Source organism: Anomaloglossus baeobatrachus, chromosome 8 (genome assembly GCF_048569485.1).
Source record: "Anomaloglossus baeobatrachus isolate aAnoBae1 chromosome 8, aAnoBae1.hap1, whole genome shotgun sequence".
NCBI lineage: Eukaryota > Metazoa > Chordata > Amphibia > Anura > Aromobatidae > Anomaloglossus > Anomaloglossus baeobatrachus.
This window is the reverse complement of record NC_134360.1, coordinates 38,066,097-38,087,038: the sequence shown is the minus strand read 5'-3', so window position 1 is coordinate 38,087,038 and position 20,942 is coordinate 38,066,097. Positions and strand designations below refer to the sequence as shown.

At 42.3% G+C, this 20,942-nt stretch overlaps 1 protein-coding gene across 2 annotated transcripts; it reads right to left on the bottom strand.

Moving 5' to 3' along the window:
• Positions 1-8,430: 8,430 nt before the first annotated feature.
• LOC142249677 (serine/threonine-protein kinase pim-1-like) lies at positions 8,431-19,272 on the bottom strand. Of its 2 annotated transcripts, none has more exons than XM_075321478.1 (6): positions 18,999-19,272; positions 12,932-13,032; positions 12,059-12,109; positions 11,605-11,968; positions 11,326-11,502; positions 8,431-10,863 (listed from the first exon to the last, which is right to left on the bottom strand). In XM_075321478.1, exons 1-6 carry the CDS (start codon positions 19,081-19,083, stop codon positions 10,688-10,690), a joined length of 954 nt encoding a protein of 317 aa, XP_075177593.1. In that variant the 5' UTR covers positions 19,084-19,272; the 3' UTR covers positions 8,431-10,687. The 2 variants fall into 2 exon arrangements, with proteins under 2 accessions (XP_075177593.1, XP_075177592.1); XM_075321477.1 differs by lacking the exon at positions 18,999-19,272 and adding an exon at positions 14,437-14,782.
• Between the last annotated feature and the right edge of the window lie 1,670 nt (positions 19,273-20,942).

The following is a 20,942-nucleotide window of genomic DNA, read 5'->3' as shown; positions in this document are numbered from 1 at the left end:
CATCAGTCTTCCCCACCGCCAGTCCTCGGGAGCCACCAGCAGTGCATATTTTCAGGATTTCCTTAGTATTGCACAGATGAGCATTTAATTACCTGCACAAGGGATGATTCCAAAACCTCAATCCTATGGAAATCCTCAAAACATGCAGCATTGGTGGCTCTCGAGGACTGGAGTTGGGGACACTGCTCTGCAAAAATCAGGAATATTTACGTATACAGACCAGACAATTCTTTGTAAAACAGCTTAGGTTCCAAGCTGACACATTGCAGCAAATTCTCAGCTGTGAGAGGTATTGCATCCTTATGCTCTTCTAGCACCTTGTATCTTTCTATTCAGAGATTTGTAGCATATCGCTTGAAAATGATGAGCAAATAAAACAATATGTGTAAGATTGTAACAAAAGGAAGGAGCCGCAATGTTTGACGACACAATGTTGTATCAGCTGCAGAGGGATCGCCCTAATATCAGGTCCTAGAGGCGGCACACACGATTCGCCATCCCGGCCGCCCCGCACTTCTCCTCCAAACCACTCTCCCCAGGCAATTTGTTTTTCTTCGTTCTGTCTGCTCAGGAAGTGTTGACTAATTTTATCTGAATTATTGATTTGCTTCCCTCCTGGACCACTTAGCACTGGCTGTTCTCTCTAAAGGTTGCAGGATGTGTCAGCTTTCATTGCCGCAACAGAAACGTATATACTCCTCATATATAGATTATATAGGAGGGGATCTGTCTATATCATAGCTGGCTCCTGTCTAAATCTGTCTCCCATCTGATATCAATCTAATACCCATCAAAATCTATGGATGCAACATCTGTCTGTATCATCTATGTCTATATACCTGGTATCTAGCAACTATTTATCTTTGTAATATCAATATTGATGTAATATCTAAATCTATGCACTATCTACCTTGTATCTATATTCTAATATCTATCTACTTGTACCATCTAAATCTAACAATCTAGTATCTAATTCTATATATCAAATATCTACATTGATCAATCATCTAAAACAATGTATCAAATACAATGGAATCTTGGATTAAGAGTAACTTGGTTTGAGAGCGTTTTGCAAGACAAGCAAAGCTTTTTACAAATTTGTAACTTGGTTTAAGAGCAATGCTTTGCAAGAAGAGCAAATCCTCACCGTGCACACGTCTGATTCTGTCCTTTCAACACGCTCTGGAGGTAACTTTATGTATATATGTACTGTATACTGTATACTATTGTACAGTATCTAATATATTATTATTTATATATATATTTATATATATATATATTATTATATTTATTATTAATAATATATTATTATTATATTATATATATATATTATATTATATATATTTATATTATATATTATATATATTTATATTATATTTATATTATATATATATATATTATATTATAATATATTATTAATATAGATTAATATAAATATATTAATATATAAAGCAGAATGTGTGTGTGTGTGTGTGTCCGCTAAAGGAATTCGCACCGTCGCATTTACAATCACGAAATTTTGCACAGACACCCCAAGTGACTCAGGGAACGTCATAGACTATGTTTTGACAGGAGAATTTAACCCCACGCTTTACAGTTACTCTCCAAAACCTGTCTCCATTAAAGTCAATGGAGATAGGAGCTACAGCTTATTAATAGCAGCTGTGCGTGGTTGCTATAGGAACAAAATAAATTGTTAATATAAGAAGCTTATGTGTGAGGTAATAAGATGTCGGTGGGGAGACGGATAGAGACAGACAGACATAAGCACAGACAGAGACTGACAGACAGGGAAAGAGACAGAGAGGGACAGAGACAGTCAAAGAGAGAGACAGAGGCAGGCAGACAGGGAAAGAGATAGAAAGAAGGGGAAAGAGAAAGAGGGGGAAAGAGACAGGGGGAAAAGAGACAGAGGGGAAAAGAGACAGAGCGGGAAAGAGACAGAGGGGGAAAAGAGACAGATGGGGAAAGAAACAGTGGGGGAAAGAGACAGAGGGGGAAAGAGACAGAGGGGGAAAGAGACAAAGGAAGAAAAGAGACAAAGGGGGAAAAAGAGTTAGAGGGGGAAAAAGAGACAGAGGGTGAAAAAGAGACAGACAGAGGGATAGAAAGACAGACAAAGGGATAGACAAAAACAGACAGACATGAATAGAGACAAACACAGACAGAGCCACACACACAGAGCCAGACACACAGACAGAAAGAGATAGACAGACAGAGACTGGGAGAGAGACAAAGACACAGTTACTATCCCGGGCAACGCCCGGGTACTTCTTCTAGTATAATACAGTCATATGGAAAAGTTTGGGCACCCCTATTAATGTTAACCTTTTTTCTTAATAACAATTTGGGTTTTTGCTATTTCAGTTTCATATATCTAATAACTGATGGACTGAGTAATATTTCTGGATTGAAATGAGGTTTATTGTACTAACAGAAAATGTGCAATCCGCATTTAAACAAAATTTGACCGGTGCAAAAGTATGGGCACATCAACATAAAAGTGACATTAATATTTTGTAGATCCTCCTTTTGCAAAAATAACAGCCTCTAGTCACTTCCTGTAGCTTTTAATGAGTTCCTGGATCCTGGATGAAGGTATATTTGACCATTCCTGTTTACAAAACAATTCCAGTTCAGTTAAGTTTGATGGTCGCCGAGCATGGACAGCACGCTTCACATCATCCCACAGATTTTCAATGATATTCAGGTCTGGGGACTGGGATGGCCATTCCAGAACATTGTAATTGTTCCTCTGCATGAATGCCTGAGTAGATTTGGGGCGGTGTTTTGGATCATTGTATTGCTGAAATATCCATCCCCTGCGTAACTTCAACTTCGTCACTGATTCTTGCACATTATTGTCAAGAATCTGCTGATACTGAGTTGAATCCATGCGACCCTCAACTTTAACAAGATTCCCGGTGCCGGCATTGGCCACACAGCCCCAAAGCATGATGGAACCTCCACCAAATTTTACTGTGGGTAGCAGGTGTTTTTCTTGGAATGCCGTGTTTTTTGCCTCCATGCATAACGCCTTTTTGTATGAACAAACAACTAAATCTTTGTTTCATCAGTCCACAGGACCTTCTTCCAAAATGTAACTGGCTTGTCCAAATGTGCTTTTGCATACCTCAGGCGACTCTGTTTGTGGCGTGCTTGCAGAAACAGCTTCTTTCGCATCACTCCCCCATACAGCTTCTCCTTGTGCAACATGCGCTGTATTGTTGACCGATGCACATTGACACCATCTGCAGCAAGATGAAGCTGCAGGTCTTTGGAGGTGGTCTGTGGATTGGCCTTGACTGTTCTCACCATTCTTCTTCTCTGCCTTTCTGATATTTTTCTTGGCCTGCCACTTCTGGGCTTAACAAGAACTGTACCTGTGTTCTTCCATTTCCTTACTATGTTCCTCACAGTGGAAGCTGACAGTTTAAATCTCTGAGACAACTTTTTGTATCCTTCCCCTGAACAACTATGTTGAATAATCTTTATTTTCAGATCATTTGAGAGTTGTTTTGAGGAGCCCATGATGCCACTCTTCATAGGAGATTCAAATAGGAGAACAACTTGCAAGTGGCCACCTTAAATACCTTTTCTCACGATTTGATACACCTGCCTATGAAGTTCAAAGCTCAATTAGGTTACAAAACCAATTTAGTACTTTAATAAGTCAGTAAAAAGTAGTTAGGAGGGTTCAAATCAAGAAATTGATAAGGGTGCCCATACTTTTGCACCAGTCAAATTTTGTTTAAATGCGGATTGCACATTTTCTGTTAGTACAATAAACCTCATTTCAATCCAGAAATATTACTCAGTCCATCAGTTATTAGATATATGAAACTGAAATAGCTGTTGCAAAAACCCAAATTGTTATAAATAAAAAAGTTTAACGTTAATAGGGGTGCCCAAACTTTTCCATATGACTGTACATCATGTCTATCAATTTGCATTTATGGATACTGTATTGTACTTTCTTTCTGCTAACTAGTACAGCACATTGCTTATACTATATCTCTCGCACACCAATTGTACTGTAAGCTAATGTGCAGTTTAAAGGGAACCTGTCATCAGAAATTTCGCCCAAAAGCTAAAAGATTCCCCCTCTGCAGCTCCTGGGCTGCATTCTAGGAAGGTCCCTGTTATTATTGTGCCCCATGTAAGACCAAAATAAAGCCTTTATAAAGTTCTACCTTTTTGTATGCAGCTTCTGTAAATCCGTCACGGGGGCGGGCTCTCTGCCGTCCGTTATTCTGCCCCCTGGTCCTGTATGCCGCCCCCATCGTTCCTTTCCATAGCTGATGCACCGCCCACTGCTCCAGCCATCCCCGCGCATGCCCAGTGCCAGTCTCACGGGACTGAGCAGTGTGACCGCTGGTGACGTGTGCGCAGGCAAGTGATTATGGACGGGACTGTGACTGTTATCAGCAAGTACCCGGCCATAATCTCTTGAGCGCGCAAACCTCTCCAGCATTCACACTGAGCTCAGTGTAGATGCTAGACTGTATGGGCTGCTTCCAGGGATGACGTCCCTTTGTCATGTGATAGGGGCGTGTTCGAAATACTATCACATGACAAAGGGACGTCATCCCTGGAAGCAGCCCATACAGTCTAGCATCTACACTGAGCTCAGTGTGAATGCTGGAGAGGTTTGCGCGCTCACGAGATTATGGCCGGGTACTTGCTGATAACAGTCACAGTCCCGTCCATAATCACTTGCCTGCGCACACGTCACCAGCGGTCACACTGCTCAGTCCTGTGAGACTGGCACTGGGCATGCGCGGGGATGGCTGGAGCAGTGGGCGGTGCATCAGATATGGAAAGGAGCGATGGGGGCGGCATACAGGACCAGGGGGCAGAATAACGGACGGCAGAGAGCCCGCCCCCGTGACGGATTTACAGAAGCTGCATACAAAAAGGTAGAACTTTATAAAGGCTTTATTTTGGTCTCACATGGGGCACAATAATAACAGGGACCTTCGTAGAATGCAGCCCAGGAGCTGCAGAGGGGGAATCTTTTAGCTTTTGGGCGAAATTTCTGATGACAGGTTCCCTTTAATTTGCTTTATATGCTTTTACTGTACAGTATTTTGTATTAATGTACTGTAATAATTGTATATGAATACAGGACATTATTTTGTATTACTGTAATAAGTTTGTATAAATACAGTAAATATTTTTGGGCTGTGGAACGAATTGTCTGTGTTTCAATTATTTCGTATGGGAAAATTCGCTTTGATATAAGAGTAACTTGGTTTAAGAGCACACTCCCGGAACCAATTCTGCTCTTAATCCAAGATTCCACTGTATTTACTTTTCTATCTTGTCAATATTGATTTAATATTTAAATGTATCTCTGAGCTCTCTATAGATCAATATAGATATCAGACGGATAATCTATCATTTATCTATTGTCTAAACCTACACATCTATCAACTGTCTATTATATGTGTCTCCTCTAAATATTTATAGTCATTTATCAAATATCTAATTTGATCTAAATTGCAAAACGAACACAATGGAGATTTATGGAAATTGTAAGGATTTTCGATGCTATTAGGGTCAGGAGACCCTCATTCGGGCTCAGATTTGTGGAAAATATCATACTGCAGCCACATTACAGCAAAATCGCCTGGACTGATATGATAGGGTACCCAAGTTTGGCTCTATAAAGTGGCTGTGGATGTAGATGCTGTTGTGTTCTAATAGGTCAAATGCAAAATGTCTGGAGCCTCCCTTGTGGTTCTTGATGTCTATACGAGATGGAAAGTTCTTTGTATAATATTCTTGAGGAGTTGCACACATGGAATGTAAACAATGCAGCGTCGGTACACAATGGCGAGGAATGTAGGAAAGCCCTCGTCATGAGTCACGCAAAACAAATGAGACAATAATAAGGGTTAGGACTGAGGAATGCGCGTCGTTTCGGTGGCTAATCCCGTTTTGGTAGCCACTTTGGTTTAGTTCAGAACTAAAATTACTTTCTGATGGTTTCCAAAGTTATGGACATTTTGGTGCTCTATATGGAGTAAAATATTGTCCCCAATTATTAATAATTTTTGTTTTTTGCTTCAGTCCCATTGGACCTAGTGTAGAACCTCTGTCCCCTCACATGCCGTCTGCCTTTACCACCATGTGACAGAAGGGTCGGTGGCGCAGAGCTCCAATACCAGAGCAGTCCTGTATTAGGAGCCACCAGCGTAATGAGTCCGTTCATGACATTTCTTCCTCCTAAATCACCTGTGAATATTATTAAGAAGTGGAAAGAACAGCAGCAACTCAGCCACGAAGTGGTAACCCCGTAATGTTACAGGGCGGGAGGATCATTATCCATTCGTAGAAGCCATCCGCTTTTCTCCTCTATTCTCTTTTCAACTTCAGCTTTTTTTACAGATGGAGTTATGTTTGCATCAAGAATTTGTTGAAATTTCATGGAATCCATTTTTCCCATCTACCCATTAAATGTTCCCTGTGCCATTGGCTGCAACACAACCCCAAAGCATAATTGATCCACCCTCATGCTTAACGGTTGGCGAGATATTCTGTTCCTGAAATTCTGTGCCCTTTTTTCTCCACACATACCTTTGATAATTATGGCCAAATAGTTCTGTTTTATCCTCATCGGTCCTCAGGACTTGTTTCCAAAACGCATCAGACTTGTTTAGATGTTCTTTTGCAGACTTCAGATTATGAATTTTATGAGGACACGAGACGTTTTATTCAGATGACTCTTCCGTGAAAGCCATATTTGTGCAGGTGTCTCTGAACAGCAGAATATTGTACCACAACCCCAGAGTCTGCTAAATGTTGCTAAAGGTCTTTTGCAAGCAAGCAGGGGTTCCAATTTGCCTCTCTAGCAATCCTACGAGCAGCTCCCACAGAAACTTTACTTTGTCTTGCAGACCTTATCTTGACCTAAACTGTTCCTGTTAACGGATATTTCTTAATGACATTTTGAGGAAAGGGAACCTTGAAAACTTTCTTATAGCCTTCTCCTTCTTTCTGTGCCTCCACCATTTTCAGAGTGCTAGGCAGCTGCTTACAAAACCCCATGGCTGCTGGTTTTTTGGCACAAGGTGGAGGAGACTGGGTTTTTATAAAGCTGTGACATTTACATCCTCTGGCCTTTCCTAACAATGATCGTGAACAAGCCATAACCCTAACAAGTTAATTAAGGTCTGAAACCTTGGTCAAAAGTTATAAAAATACCCAAACATCCAAGGATGTCCAAACTTTTGCATCGGCTCATTTTCCTTTGTAATCTTTAAACTGTAAAAGATGAATATATATTTTTTGGCCTAAACTACAAAAGGAAATGTGTCATATCTTTAACTTTATGCTTTTGAGATGAAATTCATCTTCAACATGCTGAACTGTTCAGAATAACCAGGGTTGCCCAAACCTTTTGCATGCCTTTGACTGGGGGTGCCCAATAGTGATGTGTCGGTCACAAAGATACGGTTCCCTGCAGAAACAGGATCACCAATGAGAGCCACTAAAATCTTTAAACGGCTCTTTTCGCCGCTGAAACCCTGCCCACCCGCAGCTGAACTCCGCCTACTTAATCTAATTGGTCACTTGTAAGTGGGTGTGGTTTAACCGTGGGTGGGCAGGGTTTTGGCAGAGTTACTATAATCTTAAATATTTGTTCACCTGGGGTGAACGCATATTAAATAAGGAGCAGAGAACGATCTGAAAGATCCGGCTCTTTTTGGTGAGCGGAGCCATGAGAACCGGATCACCAAATAGAGCCGGACTGCCCATCACTAGTGCCCAAACCTTTTGCACGCCTTTGACCGGGGGGGTGCCCAAACCTTTTGCACGCCTTTGACCGGGGGGGGGGTGCCCAAACCTTTTGCACGCCTTTGACCGGGGGGGGGGGGGTGCCCAAACCTTTTGCACGCCTTTCACCGGGGGGGGGGGTTGGTTGGGGGGGGTGCCCAAACCTTTTGCACGCCTTTGACTGGGGGGGGGGGTGCCCAAACCTTTTGCACGCTTGTGAATGTTAGTCACCCATTCATTTGACTAGGTAGACTATATAGACAAAGGAATGCCCCTCCTTCACATTCAACACACCGGAAGCGTCTGCAATCTCATTATGTACAGTGGTGTGCAAAAGGTTTGGGCACCCCCCCCCCCTTTGACCGGGGGGGTGCCCAAACCTTTTGCATGCCACTGTACATAATGAGATTGCAGACGCTTCCGGTGTGTTGAATGTGAAGGAGGGACATTCCTTTGTCTATATAGTCTACCTAGTCAAATGAATGGGTGACTAACATTCACAAGCGTAGGGGGCTGGTTGCTCGTATTCTTCAGCCCAAGCTAACAAATGTTACTTTACTGGGATGAATATGTGTCAAACACAGACTGTCACTCTACATTTGCAGTTTCCCCTACTCCCATAGTAAGAAATACACCAAACCACAGAACTCACATTGTAAAAAAAAAAGTTTTATGTAAAAGAAAATAGTTACAATTAAACAGTTAAATAAAACTGACAAAAACTTCTGAAATCCAGAAAGGTAACAAAAAAAAAGTTTTTATAAATACCGTTCATATTCCAAAAGGAAACAAAAAAAGTCTGTTTATAAATAAAAGTGAGCTCATCAGAAAAAGGTCCAATGAGGCCCGAGTTACATAGATTAAATAAAATAAATTAGGACATGACCAGTGAACACTGTGTGGGGTACTGTACGTACCCAATATAAACCTTCAGACGCAAATGCTGCCGTAAGGCCTAGTTAATTTTTTTTTTTTGTTCAGTGTGGGAATGATTAGGCTTGGTGTAAGGATTTAAGACACAATCAACCCAAGGGATAATCAAATCCAAAATTAAAATTAAAAAGATACACCCCAAAATCATTAGGTATGCAAGTCTGCATTTGTAATGAGCCCTTTACAGAGCAAGTCACAAATTATTTTTTTTTGGAGGTCAAACAACTGTAAACTCATCTCCGCCACGTGGCGCGAGAAGCGACAGATGATCATAAAGCAGCAGCATAAAAGGTTCCCCTGGGATCGGCCCATGGCGTGATACAAAGAGGAAATACAATGCAATACTTACATACCTTACTGGCTACTACTTATATGGAGTATCATACATGAACTACGCCATATATAAAGGAGGGGCTGATATGGTTAACAAAAATGTGACCCTAAAAGGAGATGGGTTCATAATGTCTGAACAGTACATGGTTCTGACCCAGATCAGAGAAAAAAAAAAAAAAAAAAAAAAAAAAAGGAAGAAATGCCGTTACACCATCTCTGTCCAGGGTCAGATACGGCCTCACCCCCATCAATGGGGGACTACAAGGTATGAAAAAATAGACCAAAATAATTCAAGTTGAGCTGGTAATACCAGTATAACTAACTGGAAGCCTAAAATTAACCCCCACGTCTCTGTGCCGGTCCAATTTTAGAGCAGCAAAAACAGATTGCTCTTAAAACACAAAACTATTGGACATTGCATTTAAAGACTCACTCCCACAAATTATTTTATTGATTAATTAAATGGGTATATATGCATGTAATGTAGTGCGAGTGTGTATTTATACTCAACTACCGCCACACTTGTCTGGTCAGTGTCGTCACCCGCTCTGCAGACTCTCCTGGCCACGCTGCGTGCCTATTACAATGCAAGTCTACGGAGTCAGATTGAGGCCCCATAGACTTTCATTATAAAGGAGACTTCCATCTCACACGTACAGTGTAGAATGAACAGGCAGGTCTTATCTGTGGTGACGTAACTGAGAACAGCAGAAAAATGGCAGGGGACACACCGGAGAGAGTGGCGGTAGATGACTATATCAATGCACTTACACTATATTAAATGCACACACTTAAAAAAAAAAAAAAAAAATTAAATAAAAATTGTGGGAGTGCTTCTTTAATCTAACATTTTATTGAGACATGTCTTGGCCCCTAAAAAAAATAAAAATAAAAATTAATCGCTATTCGGCAAAGGTGATTAAGCCACACAAAAATAGATTAAATAAAAAAAAAAAAAAATGGGAGTTATGCAGGATACTTGGCTCGTATGCAGCCAAACTGGCATTCACTCCCTATAAGATGTTGGTTTTCATACTCCGCTCTGCAGCCTAACACAATTCCTCTTAACGCCATGACCTTGCTCGTATTTGGCTGTTAAAGACGGAAGCGGCCCGAGACCGCCGATATCAACTATTGCTTGGTCCATGTGTAAAAATTAGTGTCAGTACAGGATTACTGGTTCCAGTTGGTTGCACACTCAAAATATACACATTTAAGAAGATGTCAAGTGTAAACTGCAGCTAATCAAAGCCCGATACAGCGGATAACTAGAAAGCAAGATGCAATATAGCCTTGCTAGTGACACCCCTCCACATGGCAATCTGGGGCTACTTGCCCCAACCACTGCGCTTGCTCACATTCTTCCCGTCAAGTCTATTGGGAAAGTGAGAGGTCTCTGGAATAAGTCCACAGTCCGAGGTCACCACATTTTTCTAGGTACAAAAAGAAACAAAAAAAAAATGAAAGTCCCTTCTCAAGACCCCCAACGAGGTATGTCACACTCTGGTGGGACAGCTCCTTCCATCCCACCGGGAATCCAAGCTTGTAAGGCTGGACGCACAAGCCCACGCCAGCCCATTCACAACCGGGACTGCGACAGATCCTTCCCGCCTCGCTCACTGAGCGTCTCTGTGTGAGATTAGAGACTCTCCTGATTTGTGCTGGTTGACTCTTGGTCCACTTTCCTAGACACTTTATTGTCCTTTTGGTCTAGAAGATTCTCTTGGGACATCCAAGGGTGGGACAGAATCTGCTCAAGGGTCGGTCTGTCCGATGGTCTCTTGGATAAACACCATTCGATCAAATGCTGGCATTCTGCAGAGGATACAGAGAGAGAAATTAATATAAAGTCATAAATTACACACGCAGATAGAGATTATATTATATTATATATATATATATATATATATATATATATATATATATATATATATATATATATATATATATATATATATATATATATATATATATATATATATATATATATATATATATATATTATATATACATACACACGGTAGTTCAAAAGTAGGTGGACAGAAAGTAATAACATGGTGTAAAGTGAAACTGACTCAGTTGCCCTTAGCAACCAATCAGATTCCACTTTTCATTCTTCACAGACGCTTTTGAAAATGAAAGGTGGAGTTTGATTGGTTGCTAAGGGCAACTGAGTCAGTTTCACTTTACACCATGTTATTTTCTGTCCACCTACTTTTGGACCACCCTGTATATAAAGATAGAGATGACTACTATGATGTTGCTAATGATTCTTACCTCTAGACACTCTGCAACGATACTGGATCTTCCCTTTCAGAATTTCATCATCGTGTTCAAATGGGATGTCGCCACAGACCATATCATACAGCAAGATGCCAAGAGACCAGACGGTGGCAGAGCGGCCATGGTACCTGTGGAACCGGATCCATTCTGGTGGACTATAGACGCGTGTACCTATTGGACACATAAGTGGAACAAAATTACTTAATACACAAATCCTTGGACATTCAGCAAATTTTATGTTAGTATTTATATAGGATCCAAACTGAAACTTACCGTCAAAATCAGTGTAAACAGCGTCCCGCAGCAAGGCACCGGAACCGAAATCGATCAGCTTCAGTTCAGCAGTTCTGAGGTCTACAAGAATGTTCTCGTCTTTGATGTCTCTGTGAACCACATCGCAGGCATGGCAGTGCCGGACAGCTTCCACCACCTGACGGAAGAAGTTGGCCGCGAGGTCTTCTCCGAGGGCCCCTCGCTCTGTGATGAAGTCGAAGAGATCCTGAACGGGCTCCGGCCTCTCCATGATTATTATAAAGCCATCCGGCCTCTCGTACCAGTCCAGGAGGCGGATCACTCCCCGGCAGCCAGTGGACACTTTCTTCAGAAGGTAGATCTCCAAAGGAACCAGGGTCCCATTCTATAACAGGAAGGTGACCGTAAATACAAGACTATGATGATACATAACATTCAATACATGATATAGCAGTATATCATACACTGAACTCACCATGTGTTTCATTTCTCCAATTCTGTCCCTTGACACATGTTTGATTGCAACCTATAAAGCAAAAACACAGCCATGAAACACATATCCAATATATACAAATGTATTCACAAAAAATGACAATACACCAAAAGTCCAAGAGCCCACCAAACCCAAAACGTATTTCGCAATGAAATACGTTGACCCCTGAATGAAGCCTTTTTATTGCGAAACATGCGTCGGGTGCAGTGGGCTCTTCGACTTAGGTACATCAGTTTAGTGTAACATGCAGCAATCTTGCCTAAGGGTGTTGCCACTTGGCTTCTTACATGGTTGGTCGCCCATGTATATACAAATAACTGTCTACTATTAGAGTGACCAGTTAGGTAAATACATTATATTGCCTCTTTGTCTCCCTTGTATGCACAAATATTCTGTCTTATGTGAATAGGAGACCCCTCATCTGTATTTTTATTATTTGGCTCAGATATATCATATTGTATAGCAGCCTCTATTTATTTATGTGTATCTTTACCATTACATGATTGTTCCTCAACCTTTTCTGTCTTGTCCCTTTTGATATATTTTATACGGATGTATGCATTTTATCTTTTTATGATAAAGATAACTTTTAGCCCTTTTTGTAGGTATATGCTTATCATTCTTGTATATACAGACTGGATATTATACATACATATATATATATATATACACATATATATATATATATATATATATATATATATATATATATATATATATATATATATATATATATATATATATATATATATATATATATATATATATATATATATATATATATATAATGTAACACATTTTTTTTAATAATGGAATGTTACATTAAAGGCTATTATCTGCAAGAGTGAAACTTACAGGTAACTTATCCTCCAATCTGACTCCAGAATAGACTGTGCCAAAGCCGCCAGTGCCAATCACAGGACCCACCTGGTAGCAGTTCTCAAATGGTTCTTTTACTGCAGAGAAGAGTAAAATAGTTACATAGGGGTTTTTTTCAGCCTAGGTCCATCTAGTTTATACAGCACAAAAGAGATAATACATCCGGTGTAGAAAATACAGTAAAGGGCTATACAGAGCTCATACTCAGCAGGGGCGGCTGCTCCATTAGGGGGTGAGGTCTGCACAGACCCCCATCATCCCTCACCTGCTGGGAGGATGATCTCAGGAGCCTTCGTCATATGTTTATGTGCACAGCAGGTGAGTCACCAGGCGGAGGGAGGGATGTGCACCTCATACCTATAGCATCAGCAGCAGGATGGGGAGACTCCCTGCAGATAAGGCAACCCCCCACCTCCAGGAGCACAGCTCTGCGGGTATCCCGAGGAAACCCCTCCCTCAGGAGGAGACCACCCCACACGTGCTCTCGCCATGCAGCACCAGGTCCTCTGCAGAGCGCCCCCACCCCAGGCAGATCAATAGCTGCAGCTTTTAATCCAGGCGCAGAGCCATCACCCCCACCCCAGATCGATGATTATCACCCCCCCCCCCCAAAGACCTAAGTGGCCACCCTGCAAAAGGGCCAGAACAAGCCATGTGGGGGTAATGCAGACTGACAGCTCTGGGGATGCAGAAATCCCTCCTAACGATCTGCAGCATGCAATATAAAGCAAATACAATGTAGCAGAAGGAAACCAATACCCACCACTGATATCATATTCCATATCCACCACTGATATCATATTCCATATCCACCACTGACATCATATTCCATATCCACCACCGATATCATATTCCATACCCACCACCGATATCATATTCCATACCCACCACCGATATCATATTCCATACCCACCACCGATATCATATTCCATACCCACCACCGATATCATATTCCATATCCACCACCGATATCATATTCCATACCCACCACCGATATCATATTCCATAGCCACCACCGATATCATATTCCATATCCACCACCGATATCATATTCCATATCCACCACCGATATCATATTCCATATCCACCACCGATATCATATTCCATATCCACCACCGATATCATATTCCATATCCACCACCGATATCATATTCCATATCCACCACTGATATCATATTCCATATCCACCACTGATACAAATCGACTGATATATTCCATATCCACCACTGATACAACATTCCATACATTGCTATAGGTAACAGTCCCCATGTCATCTATGGGAGGCAAAGAACCAGAAAAAAAAAAAAATGGAAAAAACCTGGTAAATAAATTAAATAAATCGTCTCCCTTCCTCCAGCCCTCACCATGTGACTTTTACATAGGACTTCCACTATGGGATTTGTCATAGGACTGCAGGCGATTCCCTTTGCAGGACCCCAATTGCACCCATGTGGCTCTGCTCACAGTCCCCATCCCCTCACCTTGTGCGAGGTTTCCCTGCTCATCGGGGGTCGCAGAATTATCCACATTGCCGGCAGGAGCGGGCTTTCTGAAATAACACTTGCGGGAAGGCATATGGTGGTGATCCATGAAGAGCCCCTGTGTAGCCAGCAGCATGATGCCGGTGATGCTTCGTGTCCGCACGCCGCGCCGTTCTGCCGCACACACCACGCTGCCGCCGGCCGGTAGAACAACGAGCTCCACGTGTGGCCTGACCTCAGTGCTCTTACAATATTGTATATTATTCCCAGGGTGTAAGACGCGACCAATCAGCGTGCCAGGGAGGGTAACGGCGCTGACCAATCAGCGTGTAGAACTAGTCCCGGGAAGGCGAGGCACTGGCCAATAAGGGCGCATCCCGGGAGTCTTATTCCCGCGTTTGAGAGGGAAGGGCAGCCAATCAGAACGCAGAAAGGACAAAGTCTTTTGAATACAAACGTAAAGGAGAGGTGTGTCTTTGTGTTTGAGTGCAATTGGCCCCGCCCACTCCTGCTAATCCGGAGCCGCCTGGTTCTCCTCAAACAATACAGGCACATGGGTAAAGGCGGAATTTTCCAGCGCGGTGGTTGAGAAACAATGATCCCGGGAGCGCGCTGCTGTTATGCAAGAGGAGTTTATCTCACTTTACTTAACAATGGCTGTTAATGGGAGAGGCTGCGGGGTACCTTTGTCTCTCCCCCCTCCCCCGCATTCCTATAGGATGACAGTATGGCTTGGTTATGGCGCCAAATCTGGGAGCACGAGGTCGATCCCCCACCGGCCCCTATACCCATACAGGGGGTGCAGGGCTGGGTGGTCTATAGCATGCACAAAGCCTGCAGAGGTAAAGCCTCCATGTGCTGAGAACTACAACTCCCAGCAGCTGAAATACAACACCAATGCAGGGCAAATCCTGTACAACTTCCAGAAAGTAACATACTGGGAGTTGTAGTTGACTTAACTACATAAGTCTGTGGTGGGGGTCTGCATTGTGCAAGGCTGGGTGGTCCTAACATGCACAATGGGCAAAACATAGCATGCATAGGCTCTGAATAATGAAGTACTACAACTCCCAGCATCCCCCATAAGAAAACTAGGAATGCAAATTAGAAAAAGAAAATATCCTATATGCAGAATACCAACAGCCAAATGCTGGGAGTTGTAGTTTTCCAGTTTTTTGGTATACTCGGTCTACCTTTTCTTGTAGAACTACAACTCCCAGCATTAATAATGGGCTTAATCACCTCTGCCTGTGACTGCAATTTTAAATATATACCCTGTAGAAACAACAGGTAAAGCCATCCTGCTGGGAGTTGTAGTTTTCCAGTTTTTGGTATGCTCAGGCTCACTTTTATTGTAGAACTACAACCCCCAGCAGTAATAATGGGTTAAATCACCTTTGCACGTGAATGCAATTTAACCATAAACCCTGTAAAATCCGATCTGCTGGGAGTTGTAGTCTTCCAGTGTTTTTTGGTATATTCAGTCTAACTTTTCTTGTAGAACTACAACCCCCAGCAGTAATAATGGGTTAAATCACCTTTGCACGTGAATGCAATTTAAACATAAACCCTATATGAACAGCAGTAAAATCTGATCTGATGGGAGTTGTAGTTTTCCAGTTTTTTTTGCATGCACAATTGGTATGCTCAGTCTAAAGTCTCTTGTAGAACTACAACTCCCAGCATTAATAATGGGCTAAATCACCTCTGCCTGTGACTGAAATTTTAAATATAAACCCTGTAGAAACAGCAGGAAAAGCCGACCTGCTGGGAGTTGTAGTTTTCCAGTTTTTTTGGTATAATCAGTCTAACTTTTCTTGTAGAACTACAACTCCCAGCATTAATAATTGGCTAAATCACCTCTGCACATGAATGCAATTTAAATATAAACCCCATAGGAAAAGCCAACCTGCTGGGAGTTGTAGTTTTCCAGTTTTTTGCATGCACAGTCAGTCTAAAGTTTCTTGTAGGACTACAACTCCCAGCATTGACAATTGTCTAAATCACCTTTGCACGTGAATGCAATGTAAACATAAACCCAGTATGAGCAGCAGGAAAATCTGACTTGCTGGGAGTTGTAGTTCTCCAGTTTTTTTGTATACGCGGTCTAACTTTTCTTGTAGAACTAAAACTCCCAGCAGTAATAATTGTCTAAATCACCTTTGCACATTAATGCAATTTAAATATAAACCCTGTATGAGCAACAGGTAAAGCCGACCTGCTGGGAGTTGTAGTTGTCCAGTTTTTTGCATGCACAATTGGTCTAAAGTTTCTTGTAGAACTACATCTCCCAGCAGTAATAATGGGTTAAATCACCTCTGCCTGTGACTACAATTTAAATATAAACCCCATAGGTAAATCTGACTTGCTGGGAGTTGTAGTTTTCCAGTTTTTTGGTATGCTCAGCCTAAAGTTTCTTGTAAGACTACAACTCCCAGCAGTAATAATGGGTTAAATCACCTTTTGCACATGAATGCAATGTAAACATAAACCCAGTATAAACAGCTGGAAAACCTGACTTGCTGGGAGTTGTAGTTTTCCAGTTTTTTGGTATGTTCAGCCTAAAGTTTCTTGTAGGACTACAACTCCCAGCAGTAATAATGGGTTAAATCACCTCTGCCTGTGACTGCAATTTAAATATAAACCCCATCGGTAAATCTGACTTGCTGGGAGTTGTAGTTTTCCAGTTTTTTCTTGCATGCACGATTGGTATGATCAGTCTCTTTTCTTGTAGAACTACAACTCCCAGCAGTAATAATTTGCTAAATCACCTTTGCACGTTTTAGACATAAACCCAGTATGAACAGCCGGTAAAGCCGACCTGCTGGGAGTTGTAGTTTATCATCTGCAGGTTGATATACGACGTCCAGGTCTATGGGGGGCGCAGATTATCGACCCCCAGAGAGCGGGGAATGATATTTCAAAGCGGCTCCAGGATGAATTGCAGCTATTAGTTACTGATTTACTGCCTGACCCTACATTTGTCAGTGACAATCATTCCAAGGGGTTGATGTTACCAAATTTTAAAAGTAAATTTTTTGCAAACATTTTTCTTTTTTTTTTTTTATTAACTCCAGCAATTGTAATAAATAATCAATGTTTAATGTAATTGTTTTTTCCTATATAGGTCACCGGAAGGATTTCCCTGCAGAAGTCTTCTCTAATTTTAGAAAGAATTAACGACTCCGGCATCATCGAAACCGTCTCGGTGAACACCCAAGTCTAGAAGAGGCCAATTACAAGGTACGTAAATGTGCTCATTATCGTGCCTGAGCGTGCGATGTGGCGGAACAACATTATAAGCATTCTTATTATAGCCCGGTGTGCTTTTACGGTTGGTCACTAGGGGGCGTCACTGAGCGCACTGTTGACATTTTTCTTGCCAGATATGTCAGTGCAATGCTGTTAACCTCGCCGCTGCCCTATAATACCGCCCAAACCCTCCTGCGCACTTCATATCCCGGTTAGATTTTTTCACCGATATTCCCTTACGAGCATTTGTACCCTCCTAACAAATCATTCCCATGAACACCCCTGTAATTGGCTGCTCTTGAAAAGCCATATTTATTTATATTTTTATTTTTTTCCGTCCTTTTAGAAGACTGATAACACAACATTGTGCCAATCGCATCACCAAATAATCCCTTACCGGTCTAGAGGAACGCTCTCTGTCCCGATGGGGAGGGAGGAGGGGGGGTTTGTTTACATTGGGATTCCACCTCCTTAATACTCTTATGTAATCATGCATCTTCAAAGAGTAAATAGCGAACCCCAGTGGGGACTGTGCAGGTTCAATCGTCTGCCATGTTTATTTGAAATGGGCGACCGAGCCGTGGGGAAGAAAAAAAATCTAAAAATGGGTTAATCCGTAGGTTGCTATTAATAGATTTCCATACCCTCCAACCATTACGATATATAAGTCCTAGAGGTCAATGACCTTCAAGCTGGTTAATAATAGGATTATATTATACTGATTTTTCATATAGTGCAGCTCCCGATTGCAAGCTCCTGAGTTTAGTAGATGAGTATTGGGATAACACCAGCTGCAAGCACGACACGTCATCCATCTTATCTGGATGCTTTAATGTTACAGGGAGCCCAGGGACCCCCCAGCCTCCCCCACTGTGTCATCAGTGTGTGTATATCTGCTTTGGACTAGCCCTGTAGCCATTATAGAATCCGGCGTCGTTCTTCCAGCGTACCGCACAGATGGCGTGGTTCCCTTCGCACAGATAGGCTTCCCCGGTGGTTACCTAACATCCCCCCCCCTCTCATAGATGTTCCACCGCTGTGACAGATCACATGCTATTCCCCTATAATATTGAGTTTAGAGCTGTCATAATCTATTCTCTCCAATTACCCCCCCCTCCTTTTCCTTTTCCTCTGTGAAACCTTATGTTATGAATCACACTCGTGCATTAATATTTATATCCTAATATGTACTACGTCCGCCCGGCTCTACACATCCATAATATATTGCAAAAATAACAAATATTGCCCAAATTTCAATTATTTTGCAGGAACAACAGACCACTGATACAATGTAACCAAATGTTACTCACCAGCTGGAAGATCATCTTTGGGGAATACAGAATTCAGGAGGTAATTGTGGATTTTCTGGTGATAGATGACTTGTACCGATGACATGGTGGCAGTATCGGCAGGGTACGATCTGGTGGAAGGGTGACGGTCTTGCCGTAATATTTTCTCCAGGCTCGCCGCCTTCCCTGCTGACACTTAAAAGTCCGTTTGGTGCTTGTATAGTCCAAGGAGTGATCAGTCCTCTAAGATAGCAGCGTTCACATTGACTGAGGCTCAAGGACTCTGCAACATGACACTGCTGACAGCGAGAAAGGAGGAGGGTCCGGGGGAGGGTGAAGTTACCCGCCTACCCACCCATCGGTGACTAAGTATGGAGCTGCATGCTTCTATACAACTACAGCATTCTTTTTTTTTTTTTTTGTACTTGAAACCTCTTATTGTTTCAGCTGCCGGGCGCTTGTGCTCTTACCTCTACGCCAGTCATTTTTTTACACATTTTTTGCTTGCCAACATTACGCCAGTTTGGTTCTTTCACATGTTCCCTGTATATTTCAATATTTTAATTTTATGACCATAGCTGAACTGTCAAAGCTTTTGTAGCCGACGGTCGGCTTTGTAATGGCTTGATTATATTCAGTGTTTCTCCGAAAATAAGATACGGTCTTTTTTTTTTATTGTTTGCCCCAAAAAATGCACTAGGGCTTATTTTTGGGGAAACACAGTTGGAGGTAAGTTTACCCCCCCTTCCCGGGAGAATCATACTTGCCAGATTTTGGACGTCTGCATGCCTCCCAGGTCCTCCTGTTATCTTCGGTGGGCGCTCTCAGCAGCTATGCTCCTCATGGTTCTTCCCTGATTCTGGCCAACACACTCATATATATCAGATCGCACATATACACACACTCGCCACATTCAGTGATACTGATTGCTTCTGGACAGCAGGAAAAGATGGAACATAGTGCGGTGGAACGCATTGAGGACCTGCAGTGGAATGTATGCATTCCACTGTGTGGTCCTCTATGCGTTCCACTGTGTGGTCCTCTATGCGTTCCACTGTGTGGTCCTCTATGCGTTCCACTGTGTGGTCCTCTATGCGTTCCACTGTGTGGTCCTCTATGCGTTCCACTGTGTGGTCCTCTATGCGTTCCACTGTGTGGTCCTCTATGCGTTCCACTGTGTGGTCCTCTATGCGTTCCACTGTGTGGTCCTCTATGCGTTCCACTGTGTGGTCCTCTATGCGTTCCACTGTGTGGTCCTCTATGCGTTCCACTGTGTGGTCCTCTATGCGTTCCACTGTGTGGTCCTCTATGCGTTCCACTGTGTGGTCCTCTATGCGTTCCACTGTGTGGTCCTCTATGCGTTCCACTGTGTGGTCCTCTATGCGTTCCACTGTGTGGTCCTCTATGCGTTCCACTGCGTGGTCCTCTATGCGTTCCACTGCGTGGTCCTCTATGCGTTCCACTGCGTGGTCCTCTATGCGTTCCACTGCGTGGTCCTCTATGCGTTCCACCGCACTGCATCCCAGGTTCGTGTGTGTGTGTGTGTGTGTGTGTGTGTGTGTGTGTGTGTGTGTGTGTATAAAATTTGATGTGTGTTCCACTGCAGGTCCCCCCATTCAGCATCTGAGTAGGATTGCGTGGTCTACTTTCTTTTGGGGGTGTCTGCTTTAATAATGAAGTGTCCTTCAGTATTTCTTAACTTTTTTTAGCATAAGACCGGCACTCCAAAACTTGCAGTAATCTTTAGGATTTAATTACTTCATTATTGAACCACGACTAGGGCTTATTTTTGGGGTAGGACTTACATTTAAGCCTTACGCAGAAAATGCTGACAATTCCTGCTAGGGTTTATTTTTGGGGTAGGTCTTATTTTTGGAAAAAACAGGGTAGTTCATACATCTAGATTTTGCTGCTAATCCTCATGTAATATATGTCTATACATTTAAAGCTAGTTTCACACATGCG